At 39.4% G+C, this 15,202-nt stretch overlaps 1 protein-coding gene across 6 annotated transcripts in view; it reads right to left on the bottom strand.

Annotated features, from left to right (window-relative positions):
• The window catches only part of ccser2a (coiled-coil serine-rich protein 2a), a 53,788-nt gene that overhangs the window by 15,941 nt on the left and 22,645 nt on the right, over nt 1-15,202 (bottom strand). For all 6 annotated transcript variants that reach the window (XM_020098708.2, XM_069538517.1, XM_069538515.1 and 3 more), the window contains exons 4-9: nt 10,303-10,396; nt 7,064-7,172; nt 6,763-6,943; nt 5,465-5,530; nt 5,217-5,339; nt 928-1,074 (exon numbers count right to left, since the gene is read on the bottom strand). In XM_020098708.2, coding sequence (XP_019954267.2) covers nt 928-1,074; nt 5,217-5,339; nt 5,465-5,530; nt 6,763-6,943; nt 7,064-7,172; nt 10,303-10,396 — 720 coding nt within the window. The remainder of the gene's footprint in view (nt 1-927; nt 1,075-5,216; nt 5,340-5,464; nt 5,531-6,762; nt 6,944-7,063; nt 7,173-10,302; nt 10,397-15,202) is intronic.

Here is a 15,202-nt window from a genome sequence, read left to right as displayed (position 1 = left end):
AGCAAGCTATTGTGCCACAATACTGAACCCACTGAACACCTATCAATCTTTCACCTTTCTCTCTCTCTGCTTTCTTAACACATGAATCTTCCTCTATTGTCCTCTCCTACATCCTCTCTTTCTCCATCACTCAAACATTAAGTGATGGAGAAAGAGAGAGACTCACATCTCTCTGTTCATGTGAGATCTGGGTTTGGAGAGAGTGAGACAGAGTGACAAGCCCACTAACAACCCAATAAACTGTGCTACAGAGAGGCCAGCGTGCAGTCGTCAGACACTTCACACATGCTTGCCAGACTGAGAGGCAGAAAATAAATGGTATGACTGGATTACAGTAAGTGGAGTGACTCAGCAGCATACCGCACATGCCCACCAGTTTTTTTCCTGATGTGAATATTGAATTGTGATCAGGTCCGTTGCAACAGGGGAGACAAAGCAGGTCATTGCCTGGAGCCATGAGCTGAGACTGGGGCCCTGGGCAATGACAATTTTGTGAGAACCTCTTAAATTTTATGATTGGCTATGCCCAGAAAACTCCTAATAAGGCCTGATGTCGCTATCTTTCTGCCAGTCGCTTCATAATTTTAGAGGTTTGGTAGAAGACCAAAACGTCTAAATGTGTATGGATGATGTGCCTGGAATGGCAGTGAGAGTTTGCACTGCATATACACGCACATTATTCACTTTGTTTATCATTTTGCAGAGGGTGTTTGTGTTGGTTCACTGCAGGGCCCCCCACGTTCTTCTGCCTTTGGCTCTGAAAATCCCTAGAGACTGTGATGTGCACTGTTGCACCAGGCAGGTTTATATATAACATGTTGAGAAAATGCTGAAATCACATGAAACACACACATTTTGCGCTTGAACTCGTTTCAGACTGAGTTTCAATATCCTGCTTTGCACAGACATTATCAGATTCAGACTCACAGCATGGCTGGGGGGTCTCCAGTACGTCTGGGTGGCCTTGTCATAGTGATGCTGTGTCCGTTTGTCCGTCTGCCTGTCGCTCTGTCGTAGTGAAGCGGGAGCCCTCTGGTGGTGGCACTGACACCTGGCCTGACGTCCTTGAACAGCCTGCAGAGGCAAGAGTGAATGAGCCAATGTGAGAAACCTGACTCAAGACCCTTCTTTCCCTACTTCCACTACGCTGATGGTATAAAGCTTGTCACAGAGTAGTACAATCAAGTCCAACCAAACACTGAAAGAGAAACATAAAAAGGCAAAAGCAAAAGGTAGTGAATTCATGCCTCTTACAATAACACACCACCCACAGGGCAATTAGACCAAACTCAATTTAACTTTTAAATTATAAATCACTTGAAAGAAATATTACAACACAACAGAAGCTTTTTCTTAACAGCATGATACAAAAATGAAAAAAAACATCATGTATGTTTTACCAACTACCATCTGTGAAGATTCTTCGTTGGTTTTAATATCTTGCATTTGAATATCAGCAGTTGTCTGAGTACACAAAAGGAAACAAGGCAGGGAAACCACCCACGTAATTGTCACAGCTAATAAAAACAAATATATACCCAGAAAATTACTTTAACAAAAGAAAAAGGAACAATATCTTCTGCAATTGACTGATTCGAAATTCAGAACCTTATCTGGCGACATTTCAAAAATTAATGAATATATCCACACAGCATAATATCTGCTTTTCTTTTTCTCCACTTTTTTCAGATACGACTCAAATGTGGAATAAAACCGAGGAGATATATAATGAAAAAAATCACACAGTTTTGATTGGAAGAGACAGGTATGATCACCAAATTAAACTCCAGCCCAGGTGGTAACTGGATAGAAGTAAATCATTTTACATAGTAATTTAGATCAAGCATTAGATTGAACCAACTGACATTTACTTCAACGTTCAATACAACTTTTTTCCAGCAAAGTCGTTTCCTGACAAGCCATTACCTGATGTAATACCTTATTAGTCTTTTTAAAAACTCAAAACTCAATAAAATTTAAAAGTGACAGAGAATATCAGAGCAACTAATTATGTGCATCAAAACATTTTAAGTTGTCAAATCGTCTCTTATACTTGAATAAACAGCAGCTGGACTTTTCACTACAACAAAGAATCAAACAGAAAGTACAAGTTTTTTTTGGTCTTGGTAAAAAGCTGCTCAAACAGGAGGAGAATATAATCGTGAGCAGTCGGCCTCCGCAGCTTTCAAAACATTATTCTGTCAAGTAGGACGGAGAAATCAGCTTTCTATCTTTGATAGCTCCACTTTCTCTCTTTCTCTCCTATTATTTATTTTTCTCTCCCATACTCTCCTCTCTCTCACACACACGCACCCACACTTTAATGTGTCCACTCACAGCTCTTCTATTGTTTTTTCATTACTCCATTGTGTTCTATTCAGTCAGTTCCCTCTTTCTGTCTCTCAGACGTTTCTCTGCATTACTTTGGATTTCCTTGTTTACCGGACCCAAAAGTAAAAAATATATTTAAATCATTGTCAGGCATGAACAGCAGCTCTAGAAGTCTTATAATATAATTATATGACCCAGAAGATGTGTTGTTACCTCTGCCAAGGAGGTTATGTATTCACCCGTCTGTTTGGTTATTTGTTTGTCAGCAGGATGATGCAAGAATGACCACATGGATTTCCACGAAACTTGGTAGAAGGATGGGACATGGCCGAAGAAAGAACCCATTCAATTTAGGCAAGAAAACACTTTCTTTAACAATGTGAAATATGGCAAACATTTTCTCTGTTTCCCACAGAATAATTCATAGATCATTAAGACATTTGAATGACATTCAGTAGAACTAATGCCCCTGCCAAAGCCAATCAGGATCCTTATATTTAATCAAGCTGCACCACACTGCACATGCACATTGATATCAGTTCCCTGTAAGAGCCAGAATTCTTTCATTAAGATCCATGTGTTATATCCAGGGAAACAAGTGGAAAAAATTGGTTTAAAAGACACAAATGATATCTGCAATATTGAAGAAAGTAATAACAAATTCCAGCCATAATTTAATAGGTTCTTCACTCATTCTTTCCCCAAGTTAAGTGGTAATCTATTCAGTGTTTTTTTGTACCTTGCTACCAAACCAACTAACCAACCAACAGAGGGACAGGGGTGAAAACATAACCTACGTGATGGAGGTAAAAATCAGGCATATTTAGTGGACTGAGAGTGACTGTGTGCAATGTGGAGCAGCTTGATTGAATTTAAGGGGACTGTTGTGATTTAAAGGAGGTATGTGCTCTACTCAGTGCTATTCCAGTCAGTTTGATTGAGCGGATTACTCACAAACTACTGAACTGTTTCCATGACACACCAAATTTTGGAGTGGGCTTGTTCTTTTTGTCATGACGTGAGAGGGCGTTAATTTCTCAAAAACAGAAATTCAGCATTTGCCAAAACATTAAACCGATCCAAACCTTGTGTTTTTGTTTTTTTTTAGCTTCATCGTTGTTCAAGCCTTTACTGCAGGGACAACATAGAGCACAAGCAGAATACCATTTTCAGCTTTACTTATTATCTAACTTAAGGTGCCCACATAATGTTTCAGCAGAGCAAATGTCTCTTGTTTCCCTCTTATCTTCTCTCTACTTCCTCCGGCATCTTTTCTCTTCCAGCCTCTACACTCATTAATGTCAGGCACAGATCTGAAAATAAGTTCTATCTTTTTCATTCTCTCCGCTTGATGAGGGTAAGGGTGCAACTGTATTGCGCTGGTCTGAAGAACATGCTGTGGGTGGGTGCTAATTCTAATTGGATGGAGTGTTTGCAGCGGGGAAGCATGGTGGACAAGCCTCCTATTGACATTTTGGTATTTCACAATATGGCAAGGGATTTGAATAATGTCAGCCAGGCATACGGTTGTTTGGCTAACAAGGGAGCCTGGTCAAGACACTAATGAATGTTCAAGTGAAGAAGGAGCCAGCTAAAAGCGAACAGAACAGAGGTTATTGGTAGGCAGTCAGCACTAAGACGATACACGCACTCGATTACATGTAGAAATCCAGCAACTACCCCCTTCCACACTGTGTGTGTGTTTTATCAGTCACCCTCTTTCTCCTGGGTTCTAAAGACCACAGGGTGATTATGTTTCATTTCTCCCGATTTCTCTCTCTATTCTTTTCACTCTTTCTCTTTGTAAGATCTGATAAACCTGGAATTGGTGTAAACAAAAGACAATGGAAGGCACAAGTTGTGCCCAGAAGCCGAGTGACCAGATGGGGGGGGGGGGGTTCTTTTGCTCGCAACGCCTGAAAAGCTACATGAAAGCAATCAGCAAACATGAGCACTGAGGCTGTTATGTCCCTGTTTGTGAATTCTTAAAGAAAACACACCAAGATCCTGTTATACTCGACTAAAGATCAGCCTGTATTAATATTCTACATGTTGCACTGACATTCACAGTGTTTGAGCATTGATCCTTTACTTTCTGTCAACGATGAGTGCCACCATAGGTACAGCTATTTTTAGAGATAGGCTAAATCTTATGTAAAGTTTCTCAAAGTTTATTCTGTGTTTCCACCCTGTGCAAAAACAATGATTGGACCATAGAAGAGCAATGTTAAGTCAGTAATCCTTTGTGGCTGAGAATGCTGGAAGGTGGTGCAGTAAGACACAAATAAAGGAAATGGCTTCCAGAGAAGCTGCTAAATCTACCAGCCAGATTAAAACATCCAATGAGGACCTGTACAAGAAGACAAGCTACAAGAACATGTCCCCAGATATCAAGATGAAAAGGATCAGATGGCTGGGTCATGTCTTGAGGATGTCTAGTGATAGAATCCCTAAAGCTGGACTCAAGCTGGAGAAAGAGGGGCGGGCCAAAGACATTCTGGAGAAGCACAGTGATGGTAGAACTAGAGGAGATGGGTCTATCAAGCATCAAACAACACATAATACTGTGACGTGTGAAAGAAGCTCACTGCAGCCGTATGTCCCACAGGGATCAATGTGGATAAGTACTAACTAAAAGTCCAACCTGTGCACAATATATTACTCAGGATCGCGCTTTTTGCACACTGCACTAACAAAATGCAATAAATACAAATAAATAAAGTGCTGCAATGAAAACATAATAGACTAACTGTCACATAGGGCAGGGTGCACTGCATTTCTCCAACTGAATGCTTACACTGCAAGAAATGTATATTTCCCCCATGGTATACAATCACCCTTTTTCAGATATTAGACTCGTATTAGTCCTGTTCACACCTACTCACCATTTGTTCCCGCAGTTGTTGTTGTTGCAGCTGTTGACACTGCAACGTGAGCTGAGCGATGGTCTTGTCTCGACTCCTCAGCTCCTCTCTGAGCTCCTGCACTTCCTTAATCAGCTCTACCAACTGAAAACACACATATACAGTCTACTGTAGCAGACGAACTCAGTGGGAAACAGGAGACGAATAAAATATATATAAGCAGCATATCCAATCAATCACTGCTGTAAAGCAAAGGCATGGTTATTTACCTGTGATGCAGTGGGACTGTCTTCAATCTCCTCAGGTGCATCTGCAGGAGAATCTGTGTCCTCAAGCTAGAAATAAACAACACACATGCACAAAAGAACACAGTGAGTACACCGGGAGCTGGATCAATGACAATCGCCTCAGGCATGAATCAACTGCAATATTTCACCACGGTAGAATAATTTTACTCTTTAGCACATATACTTTACCAACACTGAACTGTCGACCGCCAGTACCTGAGGCAGAGTTGCTGAGTATGTTTTTGAACATTCAACCTTCATTTAATCTAGTGCAGAAATGGCCTCCCTTTAAAGGCTACCTAAGGAAGTGCTGCACTAAATTGTTCCCAAAGCAGGTTGATATTTCATCCTGTGCACAGAGAATATTTAGAGCAATAGTTCACAAACATTCATTATTTATTTTCACAATCAGTCTGATAAATTAGTTAATGAATAAAATGTCAAACATTAATTGTTTATATAACCTGTTAACATGATTTTAACAGGTTATGTCTTAATATCTTAAACTTTATCTTTAGTATTCCTCACTTTTTACCAGCTGCTTCAGGATTATATTTATTCATTTATTTATTTTTAATTCATTAAATTGTCGTGTTCTTGAAAAAGATTTAATTGTTGTTGATAACAACCTGAAACCCATTTGGTTTTAAAACAGGCCATTTTTATAGCTCCTGTTTGGAGTTCAAGATCATAATATTAAAAAAGAAACAATTAAGAGTTGCTAATGTGCCAACAGAAATATTTTACATCTTGAGGGTATACAGGGAAAGTGCTGCCGTTACAGTAATTGCAGTGAGAACAATGAACAAATTTGAAGGAGACTGATCAAAATTAGAAACATAATATCACTTAAGTTGTCCAGGGCAGTTAGAGTCAACACATTAAAGATAATCACTTGTTGTGTGTGTGCTTCTGTAAATTTGTGTGATTGCCCAGACGGGGCTGTGTGGGTTTTGTGTGTTCATCGTTTATAAAACGTCACATTATATGACTAGCCCTCTCTTACTTTATCATCCTAACCTCACTATAAAATTTAAACAACACAAAGGAAAACCGAGATTTTATAAACATCTGTCTTGATACGCTTCTTTTTGCTTATACAGTATCTATGTAGAGTGCAGCAATACTGAGGAGATTATGTATGAAACCAAGGAGTACACATTAAAAGCTTATAATAACTGAAAATGAAATTAACAAGATTATTCAAACTAACTCTCTGGAAAACATTAACAAAGCTGTCAAAGACAAAACAGCAGCTAAAAACCAAATAATGGTCAAACCTGTAATAAAGTTTTGAGCCGGAGCAGCTGGTTCTTCAGCGAGCTACAATCTTGATTCATGTGTTCGACTGTGAGTTCATCCAGCATCGCCATGTAGCCATGCTGCCTGCCTTCAGAGAGGGAGGGACGTGAGGAGATCCTGGACGACTTGAGTCCATCATAGTGCTGGAAGACGTGGGCCCTGAGAAAACCACCAATAATCAAAGAGACAAAATGTGAGACAGACAGAAATACAGAATGATGATGGATTTATAGTGTTATTATTGTATTTTCCTTTTTTCTTCTTTCAAGCCGAACAAACCTGCTGTCACTGTGGAAGTGATCTGGTCCACTCCAGCGGTGGTGTTTACGCCGCTGCCCCTGCCGACCGGCCCTCTCCGAGCGCTCGATGTGAGACATCCTGCCAACGTCTGGGTCGGAAAAGTTTAGAGCAGAAAGAGCCAGATTAAAGAAACGCTACCTGACATGAAACATTTAAATCCAGTGTTTGTGATTACTTTAGATTCAGTAAAGCATCTTTGTTGGAGTGAAACTACAACATTTTGTATGGTTTAAGACAAGCAGCATTTTGCAAAGAATTTATTTTCCTCTTTCTTCTGTGCATACACACAAACCAAATGCACGACTTTTTTATACTTTGTGGTACTGAATACTGCTGTGTATGTCTAAAACAGTCTATTGAAAAATATCTGCATATAAATCACAATCTGATCCATCTCATTATCCATCTCTCTGAGCTATCTCAACCATCAAATGCAAACAGGCTCGCACACCACACGGTGACAGGCTATTTCATTTTCAAGGAGGCGAGAGGACACAGTGTTTGGCAACACTCAATAGCATATAGCTATGAAATGAACCATGACAGCTACAAAATTGACAACTAACAGAGTGCGACCCCCCAGGAAATCTAGGGACCCTTGACTTGACTTTCTATATGTTTTCCAACAGTCTTTAGATGGAGAGAAATGTAGAAAATGAAAGGGAGAAAAAGAGATATAAAGAATTATTATTGGACTGAAAGGCCCAATTTAAGGAATTCAGCAGAGATGGTTAAAATACTTTACCCTGAGTGTCACCACATAGCACAGGAGCAGACAGCCAGCTTTATACTGAACTGTTACATTCCACAAAAACAACTCAGTAAGAAAACAGTCCTCTCAAAAGGAATATATTCCAACTGGAAAAGAAAAATCCATAACGACAGAGAAACTCGGACGGAGAGGGGAGAGAAATAAGTCCTTGTCCGGTCAGCTGGTGAGCAGTTAAAGGGCCAGAGAGGAGAAAGTCAACCCAACTCCCACCACTGTCCCGCTCTGTGTTTGTTGACAGCCTTGTTTTTCTGGGAACTCCCTAGGAACTGGAGCTGGGGAGAGAAGACTGTGGTGGTGGTGGTGAGAAAGCAGCTGAGTTGACTGGTTTATGTCCAAAGCTAGGAAGTCACCAGCTGAGGCAGAGAAGAGGAGAAAAAGCTGGGGCCTCTCTCCTGTAAAGGGACATGACAGCTGGATGAAAATACTACATAAGGCCCATTCTACCCTCCTCTTTTTTTTACTCTTCTTCTGTCCTTCACGTCTTCCTGTTTTGTGGCAGGGTCTCTTTGGGAGGAAGGAAACACCCTTCCATAGCTCCACGTCTCAAGGCCTGCCCTGTGGGCTGGGTCTGACTGAACTCATCGCCTCTCTATTTTTCCCACTACCTCTGGTGACACTATAGCGCTACAGCCATGACAGAGAGAGCTATAAATATGGTGAGATCCCAAAAAGGAGGAGGAAGAGATGACACGTTCACATTCCTCTGGAGGGAACATTCCTGTGCCTCTCTCTCGCTCTCTGTTTCCATCTCTCAAACTCTACTGTTTACAAACTTGAAGAATGATATCACGGGAATAAAGTTTATTAAGTAACATCAAGCTAAAACTAATACAGGCCTAAAATAAAGCCTCTCCATGGATACTGCATTGCCTTTAGAGACGTGTTGATTCAACTTTATGGTCATTTTGGAGGCAGTAGTTGTGATGCAGACGAACCGTATTCTCACACACTCTGAGAGGTGTTTGTAATATTAAGTCTACCCTCACTGATATAAACTAAAGCCTCCAGAATGACCATAAAGTTGAACTAACAGCACTCTAACACAGTTTCAACAAGAGCTCAACATTATGGCCTTTATAAAAGAAGAATTTACTGCAGGACTGTTGCAGGACAACCATCAGTAGCAGATACTGATGGAGTTAAAAATTTGTGATAATGATATAATAGCCGATATTCTCAAATGTCTTAAGACAAAGAAATATAATAGAGGCTAGATGTTTTCACTGTCGAACCATAAACTTCATAATATATAAATAAAATACTGTAAATGTAAAGAAAAAATCAATACAACCAATTATATAGAACTTGAAGAATGTCAGCAAACATAAACACACAATGTGGATAAGTCTGTGAAAGGCCAATTTTTATCATCCAACAAATAAATTAGTGAGGCTCTAATCCCTAGATCATGTGCACATGCAGGTATGGTCAACATCCTTCCATGTGGTGCAGTTGGAGACCTTGTTTGGACATGTCTGTCCTTCCTTCCAAAGCAATAGTGCATTAAATACATTATGAACTTACAGGCTCCAGAACTGACAAGAAAAACTTACTTCCCAAGATTCATTATCTTCTATAACATGTGAGGTGATTATTCCTCAACCTCTCTTTTCCTCCTATCTACTGTATGTGATACACACCACCTGATGTAACGTTATCAACCACTATCACATGATAATGATGTGACCTGATTAGCTTTAGCATCTACAAAGAAAATATTTTATTCAATTTTAATGAGATTGGTACTTGATTAGATTAGAAGGGAAAACGGGTGATGGAGAAAACGACTTCAATAGATACTGTGTGATATCAGAATGGCAGTGGTGGTATAATGTGTGAATGGTAATTGAGGTATTAAGGCTATTTAAATAATCATGCTAACAGCATGGCAATCAAATGTAAACTCTGCCCCTGCAAAGCCTGTATGAGCAGTGTCGTTGTACTGTCACCATATTCAAGTGTGTGTTCATCTGTTCATATAAACAGAGGCAGACAGTCAGTTAAGTAAGTACTTTCTCCAAGTCAGCTGCAGAGCTGTCATTCAGAGCCATTCGAGTGGCAGTAGTTGTAATTTAATAACTCTCCAGCGATCAAATTCTACCAAACCCTGACATAATAGACAACAAGGTGTCTATTAACAGATTTAAATGGATATTGCAGAGGTAGTGCTCCACCTGAGGTAAGGCATGCTTAATTTTATTCAGGCCTTTATATGCCACAGAAGAATACTGCTGGAAATAGAAAGCTCAAACTTTGGTAACACATTAATTTACAATTACGGCCACAGTGGTTTTTGCTGGAGGTGTCCGCTCATATGAGAAATAATGTAAGACCTCGAGCCAATGGAACTGAATCATTTGTCATGGTCGTAGAATAAATCCTGTGGAGGACTGCAGGAACATAAAATGTCCTGTCCCACGTCTGTGGGTGTGTGTTGTGTGCTCACCATGTAAGCCATCCTCTGGCAGGTCCACATCAAGCATGAGGTCATCATCAGCCAGCTCTCCAGTTCCCCGAGGGTCCAGGTTGTTCAGGATATCCTAAAACCAGAAAATGAGACGTAGCATGCTCGTTGTATTTGATAACATCAGAGGCACATTACGAGTGCCTGTATGATTTTGTGACTAGGACATGTATTTGCTCTGCTTGGAGAGAAATATCATGTACATACATGTACCAAAAAAAAAGACAATGCATAATAAACAAATGTGGTGTTATCTTGCTTGAACAAAGCCTTGTTAGCTACTTTTAATGTGAAATATGATTTTAGAATTGTGTGGATGCATAAAACTATTTCTAATACGTCCAAATTGTCATAAATGGATTTTCAACAGCTCCTGGAATATCAGGATCCTGCAGTCCATAGTCTGACGATGTCTTTTGAAGGTTTAATTTCAAGCTGTGACAAATATACACAGTATATGGTGATAATGTCTTTGTTTGGCCACATATTAAAAGAAGAAAACTACACAAGGAACGACTCTACACTGTCATGAGGGACATATAATATTCTTGCAGTCATTATGAATGGGGATTTTAATTGAAATAGGATATTTGTACGTTCATTCTTCTGTTCACTCTCTGCTTTTTACTATTTTTCATCATTAAAAAACAATTTTAAAACCACTGTAAATGACTTTTTCTACGATACTCTTCCACACGTTTCTCCCACACCTACAGCAGGAAGACGACACGCTTATTCCGGACATCACGCCACAGATAACAAATCAGGCTTCTGGAAAAATATCATTTGGTTATGAATGATAATACAGGCCGCTTTGAATATCCCGACAGAAACCCTTCTCATCTACAGAATAATTCAAAGCATACCCAAAAGCAAAAAAATGAATCAATAGTTCAAAGCTTTATTTTTCCAAGGCAATTTTGTGCTTCACGAAACCAAATTGACAGGGCTTTGACTACAAGACACAAGCATAAAATTACTCATTACTGAAAATCTCATGTGTTGCATGATAGCTGACTGGAGCTCAGGGTTTCAGACTTAATGAAGAAGGAATAATGAAGGAAATAGAATAAACAAAAATACACTACTGCAGTAATTCCAAATACTATCAACCAAGATGTGGGTGGAATCTCTGTCGCTTGAAGAGTCCACTGTTTCATTGTCTCTCACTTCTCTCCTCAGATTTCTGTCTCCATTTTCTCTTCTATCTTCATGGTGCTCTCTCGTCTCTCGTCTATAACCTCCCACTCTCTGAATATAACAGTTTTAATGTTCGGGTGAAACAAAGATTACATACTCTTCTCTACTGGAAGTGATGCTTTCTTTTTCAGGAACAGCCTGTTCTACAGGAACACTTTTCTGCTGGAGTGTTTGAAATACACTGGCATCAAAAACAGGGTTATAAGTGCATCCTTCCACGCTTCCACACATTTTAACTCCAGAACGTTCCATGTGTCTGATAGTTAACCTGCTGAATTAGAAACCTGCAACACAACAAAGGCAGACTAACATGAGCAGCTGCAAGTCCACCATCAGTGACAAAACTCACAGCTCAGTTCAAATTCACACACGGAGGTGTGTAAGTGAAAACACAACAAGAACCATCCAAATGAATCTGTGGATGAATCCCCAAGTCAGAAGCAGCCTGTGTTAAAATGAAGTTCCATCATTTCTGTCTGTAAAACAACACTGACACAGCAGACCACTTGTCAGAATATGTGTATTGTGTTGTCTGTGATGTCTGGGTATGCCGTTAAAACAATGCAGAGAAGAGAAGCATTCATGTTTCCATTTTAACAATTAAGTTAATCAGTCAAGTTCTATATATTTGGTCGTATTTGTGTTTACTTTTTAGTTACTTATAATGAAGTTTATGGTTCAATTATAAGATATTAAGTCTCCTTTACAATTCCTCTTCATGAGAGTTAAATCATGAAATCATGGGAATCATTGCCAATTTGGGTATCGGCCACAGCCCTCAAAACTCCATATTGTCAGGCTCTATAGTAACTATCTGGTTACAGCTGCCTATGAAGTTGTGCAGAACCTAAAATAAAGGTATTAAATAAATGTGGTTATACTTTAATATAGGGTTAATCCCAGGGATTGAACCACCAATCCCTGCTCCATCACCTGAACGACATCCGCCCTATATCGGCACAGTAATGTATTCTGCCCGACAGTGTATCAATACTCTAAAATTAGGAATGAACCATTCGAGTGTTAGATTGTTTTTTGTTGTCTTTTCTTTATTTCAGCAACATTTCACAACTTTCTCTCTGTCTCCTCCAGTTTCATTGACTGTCTTTGTTACAGCATGTGGCTTCAGAGGAAATTGCATTTCACACTGGCAGGACACAACAGCTTAGAGCGCTGGAAAAATCTGAATCATCTCTCAACAAAGAAGTGTGTGTGTGTGTGTGTGTGTGTGTGTGTGTGTGTGTGTGTGTGTGTCTGTGTCTGTGTGTGTGTGTGTGTGTGTGTGTGTGTGTCTGTGTCTGTGTGTTTGTGTGTGTGTGTGTGTGTGTGTGTCTGTGTCTGTGTGTGTGTGTGTGTGTGTGTGTGTGTGTGAGCAAGTGAAGAAGAAGACATGAGCTTATAGGTTAATTACTGAAATGACATAACAACAATGTCCTGTAGAAATATTATGTGTCCTGTTTATGTACACAACAGTTTGCTCTGTGTAAAGCTCAACTCAAAGCAAATGTCTGGAAAATTGGTTTGAGACAATTTCCATTCATTTACTTTCCACATCTGAAGAACACAGCTCATTGCAGGAGGCAGGAAAAAACATATATATCACTGCAGAGATCATAGTGTTTTTACTTATAGCACATCGATACCAGCGTCAGATATTTGCGTTCTCAAATACAGCCCAGCTGGAATATTTCAGGAAAAATATCAACTCATGTCCGAAGGCAGCTTTTGTGTTGCTGTGCAAAGTGTTGAACCAGGACCTTCTACACTGATCTGTGATCCTACACTTTAACGTCTTCCACTGAGGGAGAGAGACTAATCCACAACTACTTTTACATAATATATAATTAGAATTAAGTTGAGTATACGAGTTAAATGAAAATGTATATTTATCACGCAGAATAGAGTTGTGGACCCTCAGATTAGACTTTAAGATCAACAGCTGTTATGAATATATATATATATATATATATATATATATATATATATATATAATTATGTTATTATCGAAATGCATCAGCTTTGATCCAATTAAGTTGTAGCTGTTGTACTTGTACTCACTCAGGGAGTAATGATTTTACTTGTAGAAGTATATGAATCTGACAGATGACATGCATATTTTTGATGCAGACACGCAGAGGTGCTCCATCAATCCACACCCTGCGGCATGAGCACCATTCAGAATTTGAGTGTTTCATGGTAGACTCTGTTCCCACCGTAACATCAACCAACAAACACAGTCGGATCAAACACTGATTAAAACTTCAAAATCGTCGGGAGAGGTCTGAGGCAGAACATCTCTCACTTTGACAGTTTACCCTCGAATGACCTGCAGAAGGCGTCGACATGACACACTCGCAAAGCAAAATAAAAGCTCATTACAGAAACCTTAATTCTACCCATTCTGCTTTCTCCCACAGAATCTTTTTTTGGGATCTCTGCGAGAGTTTGGGTTTCCGTGGTTTGAATGCAAAGTAGCACCATGGCACTCAATCAGGCAAAAACAGGCAGGGCAGGCGGCTCGTTTTCGGTTCAATCAAACAACTTCAAACAACCACAAACTTCAACTTTAGATAAGAGTGTAAAAAATCAATAAGTGCCAGGGAGATGTTTTTAGACCGACTGTACTTGTTCCTCTCCGACATCTGCGCTGTTCTCTTTTCCATTTCACAGGAAGTAAGCCAATCCTCTCAACCCCTATACCTCAGTTAGTTTCTAATAAAACCTCAGTGGAGCTGCTCTATCAGAGGAGGGGGAAGAAATCAACAAGGAACATACATTTTACAAAGATCATTAGTTTTCTGAAGGTCAAATACTTTCCAAAATAATGGTCTAAGAATTACTCAAATACGACATAATAACTAAAGCTCTGCCTTTATGATGAAATGGCTCTGCTACCGCGGCTGTGTGTGTGTGTGTATATATATATATATCATTTATTTTGACATTTCTGCCCCCCCCACCCTCCACTAAACACATAAATTCTTTAATCTGTAAAAGCTGTAATTAGATGCACATGTAGCTAACAACTATCAGAAAGTCTAAGAAAAAAATGTTTTTTTGTATTGATTTATCATTTATTTTATTCTTGTAGTTCTTTCCACTGTGGCTTTAACAGGCGCTCTGTCAGTTTTCGGTCAGGTAGCTCAAGGCAGGGCTGAGATAACAGTGAAATGGTGTTTTGCAAACTGTCGAATAAAACAGTTTTTTAAATACAAGCAAGGTCTCTTAAATTGAAGCGAACACAGACACATTTTTAACTGCCCTTCTGTGTAACAGCTCACATGGCAGCAACACTCGCCTGAAAGTGCTCTTTTAAGCAGTTATATAAGCATGTTATGTTTCATACTATATTGTTTATCATTAGAGCTTTGTTTGACTCTCGACTTCTATTTGTGGGCAAACACATTACGACACTACAGGGTGTTATAAAAACCATTTAATGCTATTTTCTAACTAAAAAGAAAAAAGTTTATAATAAATGATTATTTCCTATCAATTCTACTTTGTTGTTTCTTCAAAATGTTCAGTTTTGGATAATGAAATTCAACTCCTGCAGATGTTTCACAGTGAAAGCCTTCCAGGAAAAGGAGTGGATTATGCCCCCTGAACTGCTCTAAGGCTTTTACTTTGAAACTAATTGGGAATTGTTGAGCAGGGGAAATATTCTCTAATTATAACCCTG

The sequence above is a fragment of the Paralichthys olivaceus genome, chromosome 14, assembly GCF_024713975.1.
Source record: "Paralichthys olivaceus isolate ysfri-2021 chromosome 14, ASM2471397v2, whole genome shotgun sequence".
In the NCBI taxonomy this organism is placed as follows: domain Eukaryota; kingdom Metazoa; phylum Chordata; class Actinopteri; order Pleuronectiformes; family Paralichthyidae; genus Paralichthys; species Paralichthys olivaceus.
Note: the sequence above shows the minus strand (reverse complement) of the source record. Positions and strands in the feature narration are given on the sequence as shown.